This window comes from Odocoileus virginianus, chromosome 6 (genome assembly GCF_023699985.2).
Source record: "Odocoileus virginianus isolate 20LAN1187 ecotype Illinois chromosome 6, Ovbor_1.2, whole genome shotgun sequence".
Classification (NCBI taxonomy): Eukaryota; Metazoa; Chordata; class Mammalia; order Artiodactyla; family Cervidae; genus Odocoileus; species Odocoileus virginianus.
In genome coordinates this window covers 39,726,980-39,748,031 of record NC_069679.1, presented here as the reverse complement: position 1 = coordinate 39,748,031, position 21,052 = coordinate 39,726,980, and the positions used below count along the sequence as shown (strand labels likewise).

General features: G+C 38.2%; 1 protein-coding gene across 6 annotated transcripts in view; it reads left to right on the top strand.

Annotated features, from left to right (window-relative positions):
- The window catches only part of FAM81A (family with sequence similarity 81 member A), an 82,560-nt gene that overhangs the window by 48,044 nt on the left and 13,464 nt on the right, over nt 1-21,052 (top strand). For all 6 annotated transcript variants that reach the window (XM_070469213.1, XM_070469214.1, XM_070469217.1 and 3 more), the window contains 2 exons: nt 15,505-15,634; nt 17,241-17,347. In XM_070469213.1, the coding sequence (XP_070325314.1) occupies nt 15,505-15,634; nt 17,241-17,347 (237 nt within the window). The remainder of the gene's footprint in view (nt 1-15,504; nt 15,635-17,240; nt 17,348-21,052) is intronic.

Sequence of the window (21,052 nt, the reverse complement as noted above, 5' to 3'; positions counted from 1 at the left end):
CTAATTGCAAAATGGAGAAATTGTTTTGAAATACTTTCAGGAATTTTACATTTTTTCTCTGCAGTTTCTTATTAACGTCTCTACCCAGCTTGTTCCTTCTCTGTAACAAATGCTTTTACTCTGAAACAGTCAAAATAATGTGTTGTGAGCACCACATATTTTTGCTTTATTTTGTGGCTCTATTCATCTTTCTTCTGGAATGCTAATGAGACTTTGATTGTTGAAACAAACTCATGTGAAATAATTCCTTGGGAAAGTTTTAACTTTCTTGCATTAATTGTGTCATGGTGTTGAAAGACATGAACTCTTTAAGTGATAGTCTTGGATTACCAGGCTGCAGTGTTATTTCAGGTTTTAGTCTATAGTGTTCATGGATCCACTGGTGAAGTAATTGATACGAAACAGACCCTGATACCTCCCTGGAGAGCCAGCAGGAAAGAGCAAAGATAATTCTCTATGGAAATGATAGACACCCTTACTTCACTAAGCAGGACACACCTGGACAGGACTCTCTCAGAGAGTTTCCCATTCTTCCCTAACCCAAAGCCTGGAGTCTAGCTTTTCTGTTCCTACTGAGACATTTGGTCCATTTTTTGGCTTACCATCTTTATTTGTCCAAGACTCAGTGGCTCCCTCCACTTTCTTCTCTGAGATCTGTTTGCTTGATATCAGAGTTTTAGAGGAAAAACACCTGTGTACTGAGGCAGGTGAGCAGGTTCCCTCAGATTAAGTCCAGGTGCAAAGATTGGACATCATCAAGTTAAAATTTTTTGGCTGTTATAAATAATGCTGTTATGCACATTCACATATGAGGTTGTGTGGTTATATGTTTTCATTTCTCTTGGATGTGTATACCTAGGAGTATAGCTGTTGAGTAATATGCTTTGTATATATTATAACTTTTATTAAAAACTGGATGTTTAGGTAGTATATTGTAGCAGTCCTGGAAGCTGATGCTCTTGGGCTTGTTTTTGTTTGTTTGGTTAAGTGACTTAGCTGGACTATGTTAGTGATGTCTGTTTCTCCCACAACATGAAGCCTCTCACGTCAGGATTGATGCCGATCCTCAGAGGCTGCACAGTCAGCCTGTGATGATAGCAGTTTTCGCAAGGCTCTCTGTGACCATCTCTTTCCTTCACATTTTGTTAAGCTGCCTGCCTCTGTTGGTGACACACCCAAATCTTAGGCTCCACTGATTCCTTGCAGATTGCTCTGTGTTTTTCTCTCCTATTTGCTTACTTTTTTCTTCTTTGCAATTTAATCATTTAAAAAATTGCTTTTATTGTATTATTATACAACCTAGTATCCCCAATATATTTCTTTTTTAAGTTGTAGTATAATTGATTTATAATATTATGCTAGTTTCAAATGTATAGCACAGTGATACATATATATGTGTATATATATATATATATATGTATATTTTTTTCAGATTATTTTCCCTTATAGATTATTACAAAATATTGAGTATAGTTCCCTGTGCTATACAGTAGGTCTTGTTGGTTATCTATTTTATATATCTCGGTGCATGCGTGCTCAGTCATGTGGGATTCTTTGTGACCCCCATGGACTATATATAGCCTGCCAGCCTCCTCTATCCATAGAATTTCCCAGGCAAGAATATTGGAATAAGTTGCCATTTCCTTCTTCAGGGGATCTTCCCTACCCAGGGATCGAACCTGCATCTCTTGAGTCTCCTGCATTGGCAGGCAGTTTCTTTGCCACCTGAGTCACCAGGGGAGCCCTATTTATATATAGTAGTATGTATCCATTATGCTATACTGTTTTTGACAATGTCCTAGGATGTAAATTGCTGTATAGTCTGATTCAGTTAAATCATCACCAGCATTTAAGGGCTAATGATGTATACATATAATAATTATATGTAACAATTACCATAACATGGATGATGGGAAATCAGTGTTTTAAGTTTCATTGCCTTTGTTTTTTTCAACTTTACATTAGCTTTATTGCTGTTGATTGAAAGAGATCAAACTGGAACTAGAGCTCATGCAAATGCCTTTCACTGCAATTTAATAACTAGCAGAAAGCACAACCAACCCCCAAAACCCAAAGCACTCTATCAGTATGTATGCATTCATGGGCATCTGGGAATTTAAGTTGATAATAGTCATATGATGTGTTTTTATATCATGAAACCCCTTTTATTTTTACTTTTTAAAAATTTTATTTATTTTTTTAATTGAAGGATAATTGATTTACAGAATTTTGTTGTTTTCTCTCAAACTTCAACATGAATCAGCCACAGGTATACACATATCCTCTCGCTTTTGAACCTCCCTCCCATCTCCCTCCCCATCCCACCCCTCTAGGTTGATACAGAGCCCCTGTTTGAGTTTCCCGAGCCATACAGAAAATTCCCGTTGGCTATCTGTTTTACATATGGTAATGTAAGTTTCCATGGTACTCTCTCCATACATCTCACCCTCTCCTCCCCTCTCCCCATGTCCATAAGTCTATTCTCTATGTCTGTTTCTCCACTGCTGCCCTGTAAATAAATTCTTCAGTACCATTTTTCTAGATTCCATATATATGCATTAGAATACAATATTTATCTTTCTCTTTCTGACTTACTTCATTCTGTATATTAGGTTTTAGGTTCATCCACCTCATTAGAACTGACTCAAATGCATCCATTTTTATGGCTGAGTAATATTCCATTGTGTATATGTACTACAACTTCTTTATCCATTCATCTGTTGATGGACATCTAGCTTGCTTCCATGTTCTAGCTATTGTAAATAGTGCTGCAGTGAACAATGGGATACATGTGTCTTTTTCAGTTTTGGTTTCCTCAAGGTATCTGCCTAGGGGGGAGATTGCTGGCTCATATGGTGGTTTTATTCCTAATTTTTTTAAGGAATCTCCATACTGTCTTCCATAGTGGCTGTATCAGTTTACATTCCCTCCAACAGTGCAAGAGTGTTCCCTTTTCTCCACATCCTCTCCAGCATTTATTGTTTGTAGCATTTATTTTTGATAATGGCCATTCTGACCGGTGTGAGGTGATTTCTCATTGTAGTTTTGATTTGCATTTCTCTAATAATGAGCGATGTTGAGTATTGTTTCATGTGTTTGTTAGCCATCTGTGTGTCTTTGGAGAAATGTCTGTTTAGGTCTTTTTCCCACTTTTTGATTGGGTTGTTTGTTTTTCTGGTATTGAGTTGTATGAACTGCTCGTATATTTTGGGAATTAATGCTTTGTCAGTTGTTTCATGTGCTATCATTTTCTCCCATTCTGAGGGTTGTCTTTTCACCTTGCTTAGTGTTTCCTTTGCTGTGCAAAAGCTTTTAAGTTTAATCAGGTCCCACTTGTTTACTTTTGTTTTTATTTCTGTTACTCTAGGAGGTGGGTCATAGAGGATCTTTTTTTTGATTTATGTCATCAAGTGTTCTGCCTATGTTTTCCTCTAAGAGTTTTATATTTTCTGGTCTTATATTTAGCTCTTTAATCCATTTTGAGTTTATCTTTGTATGTGGTGTTAGGAAGTGTTGTAATTTCATTTTTTTACATGTAGCTATCCAGTTTTCCCAGCACCATTTATTGAAGAGGCTGTCTTTGCCTCACTGTATATTCTTGCCTCCTTTGTCAAAAATAAAGTACCCATAGGTGTGCGGGTTAGTTTCTGGGCTTTCTGTCTTGTTCTGTTGGTCTGTATTTCTGTTTTTGTCTCAGTACCATACTGTCTTGATGACTGTAGCTTTGTAGTATAATCTGAAGTTAGGAAGCTTGATTCCTCCAGCTCCATTCTTCTTTCTCAGGACTACTTTGGTTATTCCGGGTCTTTGGTGTTTCCAGGTGAATTGTGAAATGTTTTTGTTCTAGTTCTGTGAAAAATGTCATTGGCAATTTGATAGGGATCACATTGAATCTGTAGATTGTGGTTGGTAGTATAGTCATTTTCACAGTATTGATTCTTCCTACCCAGGAACATGGAATATCTCTCCATCCATTTTTGTCATCTTTGATTTCTTTCATTCAGTTCAGTTCAGTTCAGTCGCTCAGTCGTGTCCGACTCTTTGCGACCCCATGAATCTCAGCACGCCAGGCCTCCCTGTCCATCACCAACTCCCAGAGTTTACTCAAACTCATGTCCATCGAGTCGGTGATGCCATCCAGCCATCTCTTCCTCTGTCGTCCCCTTCTTCTCCTGCCCCCAATCCCTCCCAGCATCAGGGTCTTTTCCAGTGAGTCAACTCTTTGCATGAGGTGGCTAAAGTATTGCAGTTTCAGCTCCAGCATCAGTCCTCCCAATGAATACTCAGGACTGATTTCCTTTAGGATGGGCTGGTTGGATCTCCTTGCAGTCCAAGGGACTCTCCAGAGTCTTCTCCACCACCACAGTTCAAAAGCATCAATTTTTCGGCACTCAGCTTTCTTCACAGTCCAACTCTCACATCCATATGTGACCACTGGAAAGGTTTCATTAGTGTCTTATAATTTTCTGTGTACAATTCTTTTGTCTCCTTAGGTAAGTTTATTCCTAGATATTTAATTCTTTCTGTTGCAGTGGTGAATGGGATTGATTTCTTAATTTCTCTTTCTGATTTTTCATATAGAAAAATAGTATATAGAAATACAAGTGATTTCTGTATATTGATTTTATATCCTGCAACTTTTTAAGTTCACTAATTAGCTCTAGTAATTTTCTGATACTATCTTTAGGGTTTTCTATGTACAGTATCATGTCATCTGCAAACAGTGAGAGCTTTACTTCTTTTCTGATCTGGATTCCTTTTATTTCTTTGATTCCTTTTATTTCTCTGATTGCTGTATCTAGGACTTCTAGAACTATGTTGAATAATAGTGGTGAAAGTGGACACCCTTGTCTTGTTCCTGATCTTAGGGGGAATGCTTTCAGTTTTTCACCATTGAGAATAATGTTTGCTGTAGGCTTATCATATATGCCCTTTACTGTGTTGAGGTAGGTTCCTTCTGTGTCCATTTTTTGAAGAGTTTTAATCATAAGGGTACTGAATTTTGTCAAAGGCTTTTTCTGCATTTATCGAGATGATCATATGGTTTTTATCTTTCAATTTGTTAATATGATGTATCACATTGATTGATTTGTATATATTGAAGAATCCAGTCATCCCTGGAATAAACCCAACTTGTTCATGGTGAGCTTTTTGATGTGTTGCTGAATTCTGTTTGCTAAAATTTTGTTGAGGATTTTTGCATCTGTGTTCATCAGTGATATTGGTCTGTAGTTTTCTTTTTTTGTGTTGTCTTTGGTTTTCATATCAGGTGGTGGTGGCCTCTTAGAATGAGTTTGAAAGTGTTCCTTCCTCTGCAGTTTTTTGAAAGAGTTTTAGAAGAATAGGCATTAGCTCTTCTCTAAATGTTTGATAGATTTTTCTTGAGAAGTCATCTGGTCCTGGGCTTCTGTTTTGGGGGAGATTTTTAATGACAGTTTCAATTTCAGTGCTTATAATTGGATTGTTCATAATTTCTATTTCTTCCTGATTCAGTCTTGAAAGATTGAACTTTTCTGTGAATCTGTCCATTTCTTCCAGCTTATCCATTTTATTGCCATATAGTTTTTCATAATAGTTTCTTATAATCCTTTGTATTTCTGCATTGTCTGTTGTAACCTCTCCTGTCTCATTTCTAATTTTGTTGATTTGATTCTTCTCTCTTTTTTCTTGATGAGTCTGGATAAAAGTTTGTCAATTTTGTTTATCTTCCCAAAGAACCAGCTTTTGGTTTTATTAATCTTTACTATTGTTTCTTTCATTTATTTTTCATTTATTTCTGCTCTGCTCTTTATGATTTCTTTCCTTCTACTAATTTTGGTGGGGTTTTTTGGTTCTTTTTTTCCAGTTGTTTTAGGTGTAAAGTTAGGTTGTCTAGTCATTTTTCTTGTTTCTTGAGGTAGGATTATATTGCCATAAACATCCCTCTTAAAACTGCTTTTTCTGCATCCCATAGGTTTTGAGTTGTCATGTTTTCATTGTCATTTGTTTCTAGAAATTTTTTGATTTCCCTTTTCATTTCTTCAGTAACCTGTTGGTTATTTAGCAACATATTGTTTAATCTCCATGTATTTGTATTTCTTACAGTTTTTTTCTTGTAATTGATACCTAGTCTCATAGCACTGTGGTCAGGGAAGATGCCTGACATGATTTCAATTTTCTTAAATTTACTGAGGTTTGATTTGTGACCTAAGATGTGGTCTATCTGGAGAATGTTCCATGTGCACTTGAGAAGAAGGTGTATTTTTCTGCATTTGGATAGAATGTCCTGAAGATATCAGTGAGGTCCATCTCATCTAATGTGTCATTTAAGACTTGTGTTTCCTTATTAATTTTCTGTTTTTGATGATCTGTCCATTGGTGTGAGTGAGGTGTTAAAGTCTCCTACTATTATTGTGTTACTGTCAATTTCTCAATGACTGCTAGTATTTGTCTTATGTATTGAGGTGCTCCTATATCATGAACCCCTTTTTATTAACGTTGAGTTATTTTCTAATATAGATATGTCCCAAGGCTGTCTTACAAAATGCAGTGAAAACATGGGAACAGATCAAAGTTTACACAAAGGGGGCAAAGAAGTTGTAGAGCAATAATAAGGTCTCAGGATGACATAGGGTGCTTCTCTCTTTTTCTACTCCTGTCTCTCACCTCCTTTTTTCTTTTCTTTTTTTTTTAAAACTTTTTATTTTGTATTGGCATATAGCTGAGTAAAGGGCTTCCCCAGTCGCTCAGCATTAGAGAACCTCCCTGCAGTACAAGAGATGCAGGTTCAATCCCTGGGTCAGGAAGGTCCTCTGGAGGAGGGCATGGTAACCCACTCCAGTATTCTTGCCTGGAGAATCCCACGGATGGGGGAGCCTGGCTACAGTCCACAGGGTCGCAGAGTTGGACATGACTGAAGTGACTGAGCATGCACATAGCCTGTTAATAATGTTGTGATAGTTTCAGGTGAGCAGTGAAGGGACTCAGCTGTACATATATATCATAAGACCTCTTGATAATGCCAATATTTTGTTAGGCCATAACACCCATATTAGAAGCTTAGATTATGATACAGTAGTCCCAAGGGAATACACCCCAAGACTCCCAGTGCGTTCCTGAAACTGGGGATAGCACTGAAGCCTCCCTATATATATACCATGTTTTTTCCTATATACTTATCCCTGTGAGAAAGTTTAATTTATAACTTAGGCAAAATAAGAGAATAATAATAATTAATAATAGAATAATAATAATTCTAATAATAAAAGTTTAATGTAAAAAAGATTATGTGAATGTGGTCTCTTTCTCAGAGTATCTTATTGTAGTGTATTAACCTTTGCAAGGTTGTGAGATTATAAAATGCCTATGTGAAGAGATGAAGTAAAATGAATGACATAGGAATTCTGTAAGTGTCACTGCTTTTTAAATGCCATGTGCTGCCATGTCACAAGCTGTAAGAGAAGATCTGCCTAAGCATGAAACTCAAGTCATGTCTGTGTAGTCATTTGGGACCCTGTTCTGGACTTTTAACCACCTCCTTGCCATCATTGATCAGACAGCCAAGTGATAGAGTCATTCTTCCTCCTAACTGCCACAACCAAGAACTGTACCTGGAAGACAGCTGCTCAAAGACCCGAAAAGGAAAATTTTGGAATGAATACATTAGCAGTTCATCTATAATATTACATCAAGATAAAACAGGACAACTGGTTGGAATTCAGTGCAGGTTCTTGTTTAACTAAATCTATTGAGTCGTGCCAACAGCTACATGCGAGCCCCAGGACTGCCTTTTATGATGTGTGTTTTTTGAAAAGAAAGGCAGGGGGCTTCCCTGGTAGTCCATTGGTTAAGAGTCTGCCTGCCAATGCAGGGGACACAGGTTTGATCCCTGGTTCAGGAAGATCCCACATGCAACTAAGCTCATGTGCCACAACTATTGCGCCTGCACTTTTACATAATATTCTGTCACTTGTTTCTTCATGAAAGTATATTGTGGGCCTCTTTCCAGTATGCACATGGATCTGACTTACTTTTTAATTAGATATGGGATATTCTGTTCCAGGTATGTATCATAATTTAATATATTTAGCCACTCCTGTATTAATGGAAATGTATGTTGTAGCTCCGATACTTTGACCACCTGCTGTGAAGAGCTGACTCATTGGAAAAGATCCTGATGCTGGGAAAGATTGAGGGCAGGAGGAGAAGGAGAGAAAGAGGATGAGATGGTTGGATGGCATCATCGACTCAATGGACATGAGTTTGAGCAAACTCCGGGATATGATGGACAGGGAAGCCTGGTGTGCTATAGTCCGTGGGGTTGCAAAGAGTCGGACATGACTGACTGAACAACAACAATGTTGTAGTGTTTGTGTTTCCAAGTGAGACAAAATATGGAAGCCAAGCTAAAGCTCGTGCAAATCTGTGAGCCGTGGGCTTTAGGATCATTTTGAGACCTTTTCAAGTAACTTCTTTAAACATAGTCTGTCCCTTGAACTGCTTTGTGAAGATGATGAACTGGTATGATATAAATTTCCATGTGACAGATTTCCAACCTGACAAATTTCCATCCAATAAGCTGCTATTTGAATTGGAAAATAATATTTTTTTATTTCATGGTAATTTAAAACTTCAGATTTCCCCAAATATAATTTAGATAATGTTTTGCTTAAAAATTTTGAGCTCAAAATTAAAAAGAGCCGTCTGTATTTGATATTGTTTTTAAGCATCATTTCTGAGTGGGGATGATTTTGAGGACTAAATGAACTAATATTTAGTTCATGCATAAATTCATGTTTAATTCATGCATAATATTATGCATCTTGGACAGTGCGTGGTACATAGTAAATATTCCTTTTAGTCATTCATTGGCAAGTATTTATTGAGCCCCTACTACAAGCAAGGCAGTGTGCTTGGCACTAGGGTTTTAATGATAGAAAAGGCAGTTGCCCTTCTTCTTTAAATGTAGTTTATATTCCTTCTAATAGGAGAGATAGACATTAAGCAAATTGTTGCAAAATAATTATTTATTTCACTTATGATTCTGGTTTGTAGATTTTGGGGGCGTTTCTATAGAAATAATCATATCATCTGCATATATTGGCAGTTTAATTTCTTCTTTTCTGATCTTCATATCCTTAGTCTCTTTTTTTTGTCATCTTATACTAGGTAAAATCTTCAGTACAGTTAATTAGAAATTGTAACAATAGGCATCTTTCTCTTGTTTTCAACTTTAATGAGAATACTCCCAGAGTTTTTCCATTTTTTGGATGATGATTAATCATGGATTCATCAGAGTCAGGAAGTTTTCTTGCACTCCAGATTTACTAAGAATCTTTATAATTTGTATTGAGTTTTCTCAAATGTTTTTGCGTCTATTCAAATCACAGATTATTTTTCTCTCTTAATCTGTTAACTTTAGCAAGGTGGTTACTTAAAGTACAAAGATCAGTTTCCTTACTATAAACCAATAGGAAACAACTAGAAAACATACTTAAAATGAAGATGTTATTTAAAATAAAATCAGAGAATGTATAATAACTAGGCATTTATCTAACAAAAATTGTTCAAGACTTCTTGAAAATTAAAAAAAATTGGTTAAGAAATAAGAAGAAAACATAAATAAATAAACACAGGTATTATATTCAAGGTTAGAAAGTCTTTAATATATTTAAAAATATCAGTTTTCACAAGTTAATCTTTAGAATCAATGAAATTCCAATTAGATTCCAGAGTGTTATGGAGAAACTTGATAAGATGATCCTAATGTTTGTGATCAGAGTTAAGAGTCAGAAACATTCAAGATACTTATGAAGATGACCAAAGAGGAGAGAATTGCCCTGCTAGATACCAAGACTTGCTATGAAACTGTAGCTATTAAGATGTTATGTTGATGGCTTTGGGACAGAGAAATTGAACAATGGAATAGGATAGAAAGTCCAGGAATTGAACCACACATGTATGGGACTTTGATATATGTCATAGATGGCATAGCAGATCCGTGGAGAAAGGAGAGACTGTTAAGTAAATGGAGCTAGAAAATTTATTATCCATTTCAAAAAAGATTCATTTTTTCCCTATCTCATACCAGATATAAAATCACCTCCAGATGATTAAAGGACTTAAATGCTAAACATAAGACTTAAAACTTTTAATAGAAACATATAGAGAAATATCTTTTAGACCTTTTTGGTAGGGGAGGATTTGTTCTTGATATAAAAGACATTCAGAAGTTTGATTATGTTAAAATTTAAAGTGTTGCTCATCATTCTGAAATAAGAAAATGAGAAGTTACAAATGGAGGAAGACATTGTATAGTAAAAAGTTGTATCAAGAATATATGTACCAGTTAAGAATAATGCAAATAATCCAATGTAACAATGGGTAAGAGACGTGAACTGACATCAAAGAAGAAACAGATATGGCCAATAAACATGTGAGGAGATTCAGTGTCATTGGTTGATATTGAAATAAAAATTTTAAAAAGCAGCAATATATGCTTTCTCACTCCCAGTAGATTGGTATCTAAAATATCTGAAAATGCCAAGCATTAGAGAGGATGTAGGTGCCCAAGATCTCTTACCTATTGTTAGTGGGAGTATAAACTAGTGAGGTCTGATATTACCTCTCAGTGCTGAACATCCTCATACTTTGAGATCCATCAGTTTGTGCCCAAGATAAATTGTTGAACTTGTACCCCAGGAGGGTGTGTTCATAGCAGCATTGTTCAAAATAGCAGTCTTGCAATAACCCAAAGTGCCCATTAGTGGAAGTTTGGAAAATAAATTGTAACAAACAATAGAATGTTATTTTGTAGTTAAAATGAGTAACTACTGTAGTGTTTAATAATATAGTTGAAGCTTAGCAATAAGTGAAAACAATAAGTATCAAAATATTACATATGACATAAGGGCTTTTGTAACAGTTGAATTCAACTAATACATACATACACATACTTTTAAGAAATATATATGTGTATATATATTGATACATAGACATGTATATGTGTGTGCAATACAGTCTTAAAAGGAGAACAAGGGAATGATGATACAGGATTTAAAATAGGAGCAGTTATTTAAAAATAATTAACTGAATAAAGTGAGCCATGAATAAAGTGAGCTGCAGATGGTGATTGTGGCCATGAAATTGAAACATGCTTGCTCCTTGGAATAAAAGTTATGACCAACCTAGACAGCATCTTAAAAATCAGAGACATTACTTTGCCAACAAAGGTCTGTCTAGTCAAAGCTATGGTTTTTCTAGTAGTCATGTATGGATGTGAGAGTTGGACTATAAAGAAAGCTGAGTGCTGAAGAACTAATGCTTTTGAACTGTGGTGTTGGAGAAGACTCTTGAGAGTCCCTTGGACTGCAAGGAGATCTAACCAGTCCATCCTAAAGGAAATCAGTCCTAAGTATTCATTGGAAGGACTGATGCTAAAGCTGAAACTACAATACTTTGGCCACCTCATGCAAAGAACTGACTCATTTGAAAAGACCCTGATGCTGGGAAACATTGAGGGCAGGATGAGAAGGGGACGACAGAGGATGAGATGGTTGGATGGCATCACCGACTCAATGGACATGAGTTTGAGTAAACTCTGGGAGTTGCTGATGGACAGGGAGGTCTGATATGTTGCAGTCCATGGGGTTGTGGAGTTGGACATGGCTGAGCAACTGAACTGAACTGAAAGTGAGCCATACATGGGCCAATGATGAGTGCATGTCATGAAACAGGAATTAGAGATAAATGATAATATAGTAATTCTTTAGGAAATGGGAATACCAGACGACCTTACCTGCCTCCTGTGAAACCTGTATACAGGTCAAGAAGCAACAGTTAGAACCAGACGTGGAACAATGGACTGGTTCCAAGTTGGGGAAGGAATACATCAAGGCTGTATATTGTCACCCTGCTTCTTTAACTTATATGCAGAGTGCATCATGGGAAATGCTGGGCTGGATGAAGCACAAGCTGGAATCAAGATTGCTGGGAGAAATATAAATAACCTTAGATATGCAGATGACACTGCCCTCATGGTAGAAAGCGAATAGGAACTAAAAAGCCTCTTGATGAAGGTGAAAGAGGAGAGTGAACAAGCTGGCTTAAAACTTAACATTTAAAAAACAAAGATCATGGCATCTGATCCCATCACTTCATGGCAAATAGATGGGGAAACAAAGGAAACAGTGATAGACTTGATTTTCTTGGGCTCCAAAATCACCACAAGTGGTGACTGCAGCCATGAAATTAAGACACTTGCTTCTTGGGAGAAAAGCTGTGACCAACCTAGACAGCATATTAAAAAGCAGAGACATTACTTTGCTGACGAAAGTCTATCTTGTCAAAGCTATGTTTTTTCCAGTAGTCATGTATGGATGTGAGAGTTGGACCATAAAGAAATCTGAGCACTGAAGAATTGATGTTTTTGAACTGTGGTGTTGGAGAAGACTCTTGAGAGTCCATTGAACTGCAAGGAGATCAAACCAGTCAATCCTAAAGGAAGTCAGTTCTGAATATTCATTGGCAGGACTGATGCTTAAGCTGAAACTCCAATACTTTGGCCTCCTGATGCGAAGAGCCGACTTGTTAGAAAAGACTCTGATGTTTTAAAAGATTGAAGGTAGGAGGAGAAGGGGATGACAGAGGATAAGATGGTTGGATGGCATCACGGACTCAATGGACATGAGTTTGAGCAAGCTCTGGGAGTTGGTGGAGGACAGGGAAGCCTGGCATGGTGCAGTCCATGCGGTTGCAAAAAGACAGACACAACTGAATGACTGGACAACAACAGCAAGTAGAAAATGATAATAATAGTGGTAGTAATAGTAATAAATTTTAATTATAAGAAGTTCAGCAAAAGAAAAATGTGGGGTATCCGGAAAGTGTTTAATTGCTATACCTGATCTCCAGGAATGGTTCCGTAAGGAAGTGACTATTGTGCTTAGCTTGAGGGATGTATAGTACCTAGTCAGGTGACAAGGTCAAGGAAGAAGACTTCATCCAGAGAGAACAGAGAGAACAGCCTGGGTCAAGGCCTTAAAGTGGGGAGGAGTGAAGTGAGTTCAAAGGCCTGCAGTGTAATGGTGTGGCTGAGTACAGAGGGAAAAAGGGACAGAATATATAAGATGATGCAGAGAGGTAGGTGGCTTGCGACTGACTCGTTCTAGGCATTTTAAAGGATTTTGGTTTTATCCTAGAATAGCAGGAAATTGTACAAGGAGTTTATACAGAATTTAGTTTGATTTTTCTTTGCTCACACTTTTGTTTCTTTGGGGTTAATACCTAGATTACAAGGTACATTGAAATATATTCATGTTTCAAGATTTGGAGTATATACTGCCAAGTTGCCCTCAAGAAAGCTTGTAAAATTCACTATTCCACCTGCAATCTGTGATGTAGCTTAATTCTACAAACTCCAATGTTGGGCAGTAAATGTTAAAAATATTTCCAGTATAGATGGATAGTGACATGATTGCTGCTTTGTGTCTATTTTATTATGAATATTGAAATTTACACATGTATATATGCAGTTTTTCAGATCGTATTTCAAAATATTAAAAATATTTTCATCAATATTAAAAATTTTTTATCCTAATACGTTTTCTGTTATTTCCAAAGAGGATTATAGCATTTTAGTCAAATGATTACGCTAAACAGGCTGTTCAACTTAGAGAAAATGTGAGTCATTACCAAGTAAAATCTCAACAAGTTTGAAGTAATTGAGCTGGTAGCTTACTTTTTTCAGAGTCTACAAAAAATTAAATTTTCCAGAAATTTTCTCAGTTTGTTGTTTCTTGCATCCTACTCCTTCTCTCTGGGTGTTCTTTTCTTCTTCCTGAAGTACATTACTTAATGACTTTTTCAATATGAGTGTGTGGGCGATACATTTCTTAATCTTTGTGTGTCTGAAACATCTTTATTTTGCACTTATTCTTGGATGATAGATTTGTTCCCCTCAATCCTTAGAAGCTGTTTCTCCAATATCTTCTGATATTTATTGTCTTCTGGTGTCTATTGTGTGCTATCAATCTTATAGTCAGTCAAAAAAATCACTTTGTCTTTGGTAGCTTTTAAGATTTTATCTTTATCTTGGGTTATATGAATTTCACCATAGTCTGTTTAGTTTTACTTATGCCACTTGGTATTCATTGACTACTTTAAAACTCATGTCTTTCTTCAGTCTTAGAAAATCTACAGCACTCACACCTGAAATATTGCTTCTTTGCCATTCTCTCCATTTTTTCTTTTGAAATTCTTCAACCTCCCTTTGACTTATGTTAGCATCTCTTTGCTTTTCCTCTATCTTTCTTCACTATTTTTTCATGTTTTGCATCTCTGTCTGGCTTTGGTGCATTCTGAGCAGGCTCCTTGCTACTTTCTTATAATTCACTGATTTTATCTTCAATCATGTTTAGTCTAGAGTTTGTCAGGTCTACTAAGAAAATTTTAGCTTATTTTTAGGATTTCTAATTTTTTTCTCTGAACCCCTTGTTCTTTTTTTATCTCTACTTAAAAAAAAAATAGAGTTCTCTTGATGGATGTTAATCTATCTTTCATTTTTGAGTAACTAACATGTATGTATTTTAAGGTCATTTGGTCCGAGGCCATACATGTGAGTTGAAGGAAAGCTGGCAGGAGTAAGAACAGAAGCCACAGGAGTCCAGGCTCATGTAATTTACTTCTGCCTTTAGGACCATTAGGCTTGACGTCTACATATCCCTTCCCCTCCAAGATGGCATCCTGCCCACGTGCCCACGTCTGTGGCTTGGTGTTTGTAATGGGCTGCCCAGATTGCCTGGTCCCCCAGTGACCCCTCCTTAGGCGTGTCGTGTCTACTGGAGCCCAGTAGCAAGCTTGGCAGGTCTTTCTCAAAGCACGAGTGATTGTGTCGGAACAGGACATGACTTTGCTCTCAATTCCTAGGAGGTCATTCTGTGACTCCCCTATTAGGCTTTGACGGAGGCTTCATAGTCTAGATTATCTACCACAGATACCTTGCATACCTTTAGAACTGCCAAGTCATAAGGCTCAAGGGCAGAGCACCTGGGACCAGCTGCAGAACTTTCCCGTGCTCTGGAGCACACTCAAAGCACACAGCCTTATAGGTGGTTTGGTAAAATGGGAATAGTACTTTCAGATGTGGTAGAAGTTGCCTCCAAAATCCAGAGACCCCGAACTTGAGAGGTGGAGGTGGCATTATAGAGTGACAGACCACATCTGGCTCACTCTGTAAGCTTTTTGTTACTGGGCTTTCACTGCATATTCAGTTTTGTTCCAGTGAGCATCATAAAGCCTTTGTTGTGTTAGTAGTTACATCTCTAGTCTTATTGAGCAACATCCCTGTGGTTTAACTTAAAAACCATAATGTGAGCAGCTCTCTGAATTCATCCAAATCTCTGTTAAAAGGGATGATTCATAGTGTAGTTTCTCTGAGTGGGGTCATACACTTTATAGTATGCAAGGAAGCTTCAACACATGTTTTAAAACTTTGATAAGAATTTCCTTTGTTGTTTATCTGGATAGATGTGACGCCAGCATAGCCAGACTCTCTGCCGAGCACAAAACGACCTATGAGGGCCTCCAGCACTTGAACAAAGAGCAGCAAGCTGCCAAACTTATCTTGGAAACAAAAATCAAAGACGCAGAGGGACAGGTATGACCTGTTTCAGGTAGCTTTTTTTTTAGGTAGCTTTTTGAAAGTGGGTATTTGTTCTTATCTAAGAATAACATGGGTTTAATGATTTCCTGCAGGAGAAACTAGTCAGGGCACTCAGCATAAGCATCCATCATCTTCTTCCTCCTTCTATTTCACTGGAGTGGCCCTTTGTAAGAATGCAACCAAAATGCCAAGATTTGTCAGTACACTCCTAATTTTAAGTATTCTTTTCCCTCATTCTTCAATCAATATGTTCCAGAAATTCTAACTTATATCTCCAAAACCATGTCTTAGACAGGTAAGTGATAGAAGTGTTGTTTTACAGGCTTTTACAGGCCACTAATCCCAATTTTGGATTCAGGAAATAGTTTATGCATAGGATTTATGGGCTGCCTCATCGCATAGTTTGTATATGGGGAAAGATTAGAACAAAGCTAGAGGATTGGCTAGTTAATAAATTTCAGAGTATTCCACCTTGCAATTCACAGGTTAATTTCTTAAAGCAAAACTCTTGGCATTTCAGAGTTTGTTTTTTGGCTACTTAGAAGTTTTCCTTTGCCATAATGGGGCCTGTCTTCTAGGACTTTCTCTACAATGTCTGTTTTACTTGCTGTTCTTCATTTGAAGAGAAACCACTCCAGTATTCTTGCCTGGAGAATTCCACTTCATAGTTTTATAATAATTAATTTTTTTACAGAAACAGCTTTGGATCGTTATTGGAGGCAGCTAGGACACAAATATGTCTAATCCAATAAATTGACTAGGTACCCCCTTTTATTAGAATGAAAGAAAAGAAAAAGAAAAAGTGCTAGTCACTCAATCATGTCTGACTTTTTGCAACCCCATGGACTGTAGCCCACCAGGCTTCTCTGTCCATGGGGATTCTGCAGGCAAGAATGTTGGAGTGGTTTGCCCTGCCCTCCTCCAGGGGATCTTTCCGACTCAGGCATTGAACCTGCATCTCTTACATGCCAATGCCAGCAACATTGGCAGGTGGGTTCTTTACCACTAGCCCCACCTGGGAAGCCGAAAAATTATGTTTCCTGATAACTTAGCCTGCATCTGGAGGTAAATCTGAGACCTAATGGGTTTTGTAAGTGATAAGAATTCCATCCTCTATGACTAGTAGCCACACTAATGATAGAAATTCCAAAGTGAAAATGACTTCTATTTTGTGCCAGCAGGTGGAAGTATTGGTCCTAGGCAGGAGCTGGGCTTGCTCAACAGAGACCTGTAGTTGAGTTCTCACTGCATGATGAATAGTTTGGCAGTGCTTCTGGTCTTGACTTTTTTTTTTTTTTTTTTTTTGGCTGTGCCCTGCAGCTTGTTTGGATCTCAGTTCCCTGACCAAAGATTGAACCTGGACCACAGCAGTGAAAGCCCAGAATCTTAACCACTAGGCCACCAGGGAACTCCCCTGGTCTTGATTTTTGATGGGTTTGTATAAAGAAATGGAAGTGGTGAGATTAGGTGGACTCCTAAATGAAATTTTCACATTAGATTGAATTTAATGCCATGGATGAGAATACACGTCATTAATGTTTTCTGAAATTACTTCTGAAAAGGTTTGATGTGGTATTTACAAGCGAAGTTTCTTTTCCAGATCTCTCAGCTTTTAAACAGAGTGGACTTGTCAATATCAGAGCAAAGCACGAAACTGAAGATGTCCCACAGAGATAGTAACCACCAACTTCAGCTTTTGGATACTAAGTGAGTAATCAACCTAGAAAAATCTGTTTTGGTTGATGTTCTTTTTACTATAGTTTTTTCCCTTTTGATTTTTATTTATTGTACAAAGTGAAAACCATAATGGAAGTTCACAGGGAAAATTTCCTTGTAGCCTGTTACCACTTTACCTTCCTAATTATTGTTTTTAGTGACTGGATAATAATCCATCTATTCATCCAATAAATATTTCTGGGCCTAGATGAACATGGCCTGGGTGCTGAGAATCTGAAGAAGAACAGGCTTTGTTCTTGCCCTTGTGGAGCTGATAGTCTAGGGAGTTGATGATTGTTAATGGAATAATCAGGAGAAGGAAATGGCAACCCACTCCATTGTTCTTGCCTGGAGAATCCCAGGGATGGGGGAGCCTGGTGGGCTGCCGTCTATGGGGTCGCACAGAATTGGACACGACTGAAGTGACTTAGCAGTAGCAGCAGCAGTGGAATAATCACTTAAATGAGTGCATGCTATGTTATTACTAAATGGTGATACATGCTTTAAAGGAAAGGTACATGGTTGCGGCAGGCTGATTAATGGTTCCTGCAAATATCACCATGTTCTAATTCCTGTGAATATGTTATGGCATTGTTGTTGTTCCATCACAACCATTCCAACTCTTTGTGACCCCATGGACTGCAGCACGCCAGGCTTCCCTGTTCTTCACCATCTCCCAGAGCTTGCTCAAACTCATGTCCATTGAATCGGTGATGTCATTCAACCATCTCATCCTCTGTCGTCGCCTTCTCCTGCCTTCAATCTTTCCCTGCATCAGGGTCTTTTCCAATGAGTCAGTTCTTCACATCAGGTGCCAAAGTATTGAAACTTCAGTTTTAGCATCAGTCCTTCCAGTGAATATTCAGGATTGGTTTCCTTTAGGATTGACTGGTTTGACCTCCTTGCAGTTGTAGGGACTCTGAAGAGTCTTCTCCAACACCACAGTTTGAAAGTATCAATTGTTTGCCGTCAGCTTCTTTATGGTCCAGCTCTCACATCCATACATAACTACTGGAAAAATCATAGCTTTGTCTATACAGACCTTTGTCAGCAAGTAATGTCTCTGCTTTTTAATACACTGTCTAGTTTTGTTGTAGCTTTTCTTCCAAGGAGCAAGCTTCTTTTAATTTCATGGCTGCAGTCACCGTCTGCGGTGTTTTTGGAGCCTAAGAAAATTAGGTTTGTCACTGTTTCCTTTGTTTCCCATCTGTTTGCTGTGAAGTGATGGATTAGGTGCCATGATCTTTATTTTTTAAATGTTGAGTATTAAGCCAGCTTTTCCACTCTCCTCTTTCACTTTCATCAAGAGGCTCTTTAGTTCTTCTTCACTTTCTGCCATAAGGGTGGTGCCATCTGCATAAGCTGAGGTTATTGATATTTCTCCCACAATCTTGTTTCCAGCTTGTGCTTCATCCAGTCCAGCATTTTTCATGATGTACTCTGCATATAAGTTAAATAGTCAGGGTGACAATATACAGCCTTGATGTACTCCTTTCCTGATTTGGAACTGGTCTTTTGTCCCATGTCCAGTTCTAGCTGTTGCTTCCTAACCTGCATACAGATTTCTCAAGAGGCAGGTTAGGTGGTCTCGTATTCCCATCTCTTTCAGAATTTTCCACAGTTTGTTGTGAATCACACAGTCAAAGACTTTAGCATTACCAATGAAGCAGAAATAGATGTTTTTCTGGAATTCTCTTGCTTTTTCTATGATCCAGCAGATGTTGGCAATTTGATCTCTGGTTCCTCTGCCTTTTCTAAATCCAGCTTGAACATCTGGAAGTTCTCAGTTCACGTACTGATGAAGCCTAGCTTGGAGAATTTTGAGCATTATTTTGCTAGTATGTGAAATGAGTGCAATTGTGTAGTAGTTTGTACATTCTTTGCCATTGCCCTTCTTTGGGAATGGAATGAAAACTGAACTTTTCCAGTCCTGTGGCCACTGCTGAATTTTGGCACATTAAATGGCAAATAGGAACTTTGCAAATGTGATTAAGGGTCTTAAGATGAGTAGATGATACACTGTTATCTATATCATCATTATTGATGTAACTCTAGAGTCCCTATAAGAGAGAGGCAGGAGGGTCAGAATCAGGAGAGAAGGCCATGTGACAATGAAAGCGGAGATTGTAGTGTGCTGTGCTTTGAAGATGGGGGAGGGGGCCACAAGCCATGGAAGACAGGCAGTCACTAGAAGCTGAAAAAAGCAAGGGAATGATTCTCCTCTCAGAGCCTTCAGAAGGGACCACCTCTGCTCACACCCCAACTTTAGTCCAGTGAGACTGAATTTAGACTTTTGGCCTTCAGAACCAAAAGGGAATAAATGTGTTGTTTTAAGCCACCAAGTGTGTGGTGATTTGTCACAGCAGCTGGGGGAAACGAATACAGTAGTGCTGCTGGGGTGAGTGACAGAGGCCTGGTTGTAGGGCCTTCCTGAGGAGGTGGTATTCTGAGTGAGAGCTGAAGAATGAATGGCATTCACTAGCCCTTGGACTGTAAGATCAAACCTGTCAATCCTAAAGGAAATCAATCCTGAATATTCATTGTAAGAACTGATGCTGAAGCTGAAGCTCCAGTATGTTGGCCACCTGAAGTGAAGAGCCAACTCACTGGAAAAGACCCTGATGCTGGGAAGGATTGAAGCCAAAAGGAGAAGGGGGTGGCAGAGGAGGAGATGGTTAGATAGCATCACCAATTCAATGGACAGAGTTTAAGCAAACTACGGGAGACAGTGGAGGACAGAGGAGCCTGGCATGCTATGTCCATAGGGTCGCAAAGAGTTGGGTTTGACTTAGTGACTGAACAACAAAGTGAACAGTGCAGTGAGGACCCAGGAGACAGAAGAGCCTGTCGTGGGAGAAGTGTGACTTGCAGGATATGCAGTGTAGAGGGGGCTGGGACAGAGCCTGAGGGTGGGGAATGAGGCCAGAGAGGAGGCAGGCCAGCATACAGGACTTCACACAGTCAGGACTTCCTGTTTGTTTCCCTAGAGCAATAAGAAGCCATTGAAGGATTTTAAGCAGGTAGGGTGATATAGTCAAATTTATATTATTTTTTAAAATAGTCTTGATTGCAGTTGGAAGATGGGTCACAAGGGCTGAAGCTGAGTTGTGGATTGGAGGCACTGTAGGCATTTAGATGAGAGAGGTCTGTGCTGGGGGAAGCTGAGCTGTCTAGTTAGGACACTGTATGGTGTTATGCTTTGCATTGTGTTTCAGTGACACTTTAAACTGGATTTGCCCCCAGCGAAACTCATCTGCTGCTCTTCTGCTCAATCATAGAACCATAAACTTTTCCCTGTCATGAATCTTCATAAGCTTGGCAAATTTCCTGCCAAAGCAGAGCCCCTAGTGACCATATATGTTTGTTTGTGTGTGTTTGTATTTGACTATTACAGTTTTTAGAAGATGACTTTGTTAGAGATTTGTGACAATTTTTTATTATCATTATTATTTTTATGGCCACACCATGCAGCATATGGTACCTTAGTTCCCTGACCAGGGGTCGAACCTGTTACCTCTGCGGTGGAAGCTCAGAGTCTTAACCACTGCACTGTCAGGGGAAGTCTCTGGAAATTTTAAATTAATCATTCTTCTGGTTCTTTTATCTCATTATCTCCATGCTTAATACTACTTCAAGGTCATTGATGATTTAACAGGAATTCCCTTACAGAAACCATGTTTCCTTTCCTCTAATTAT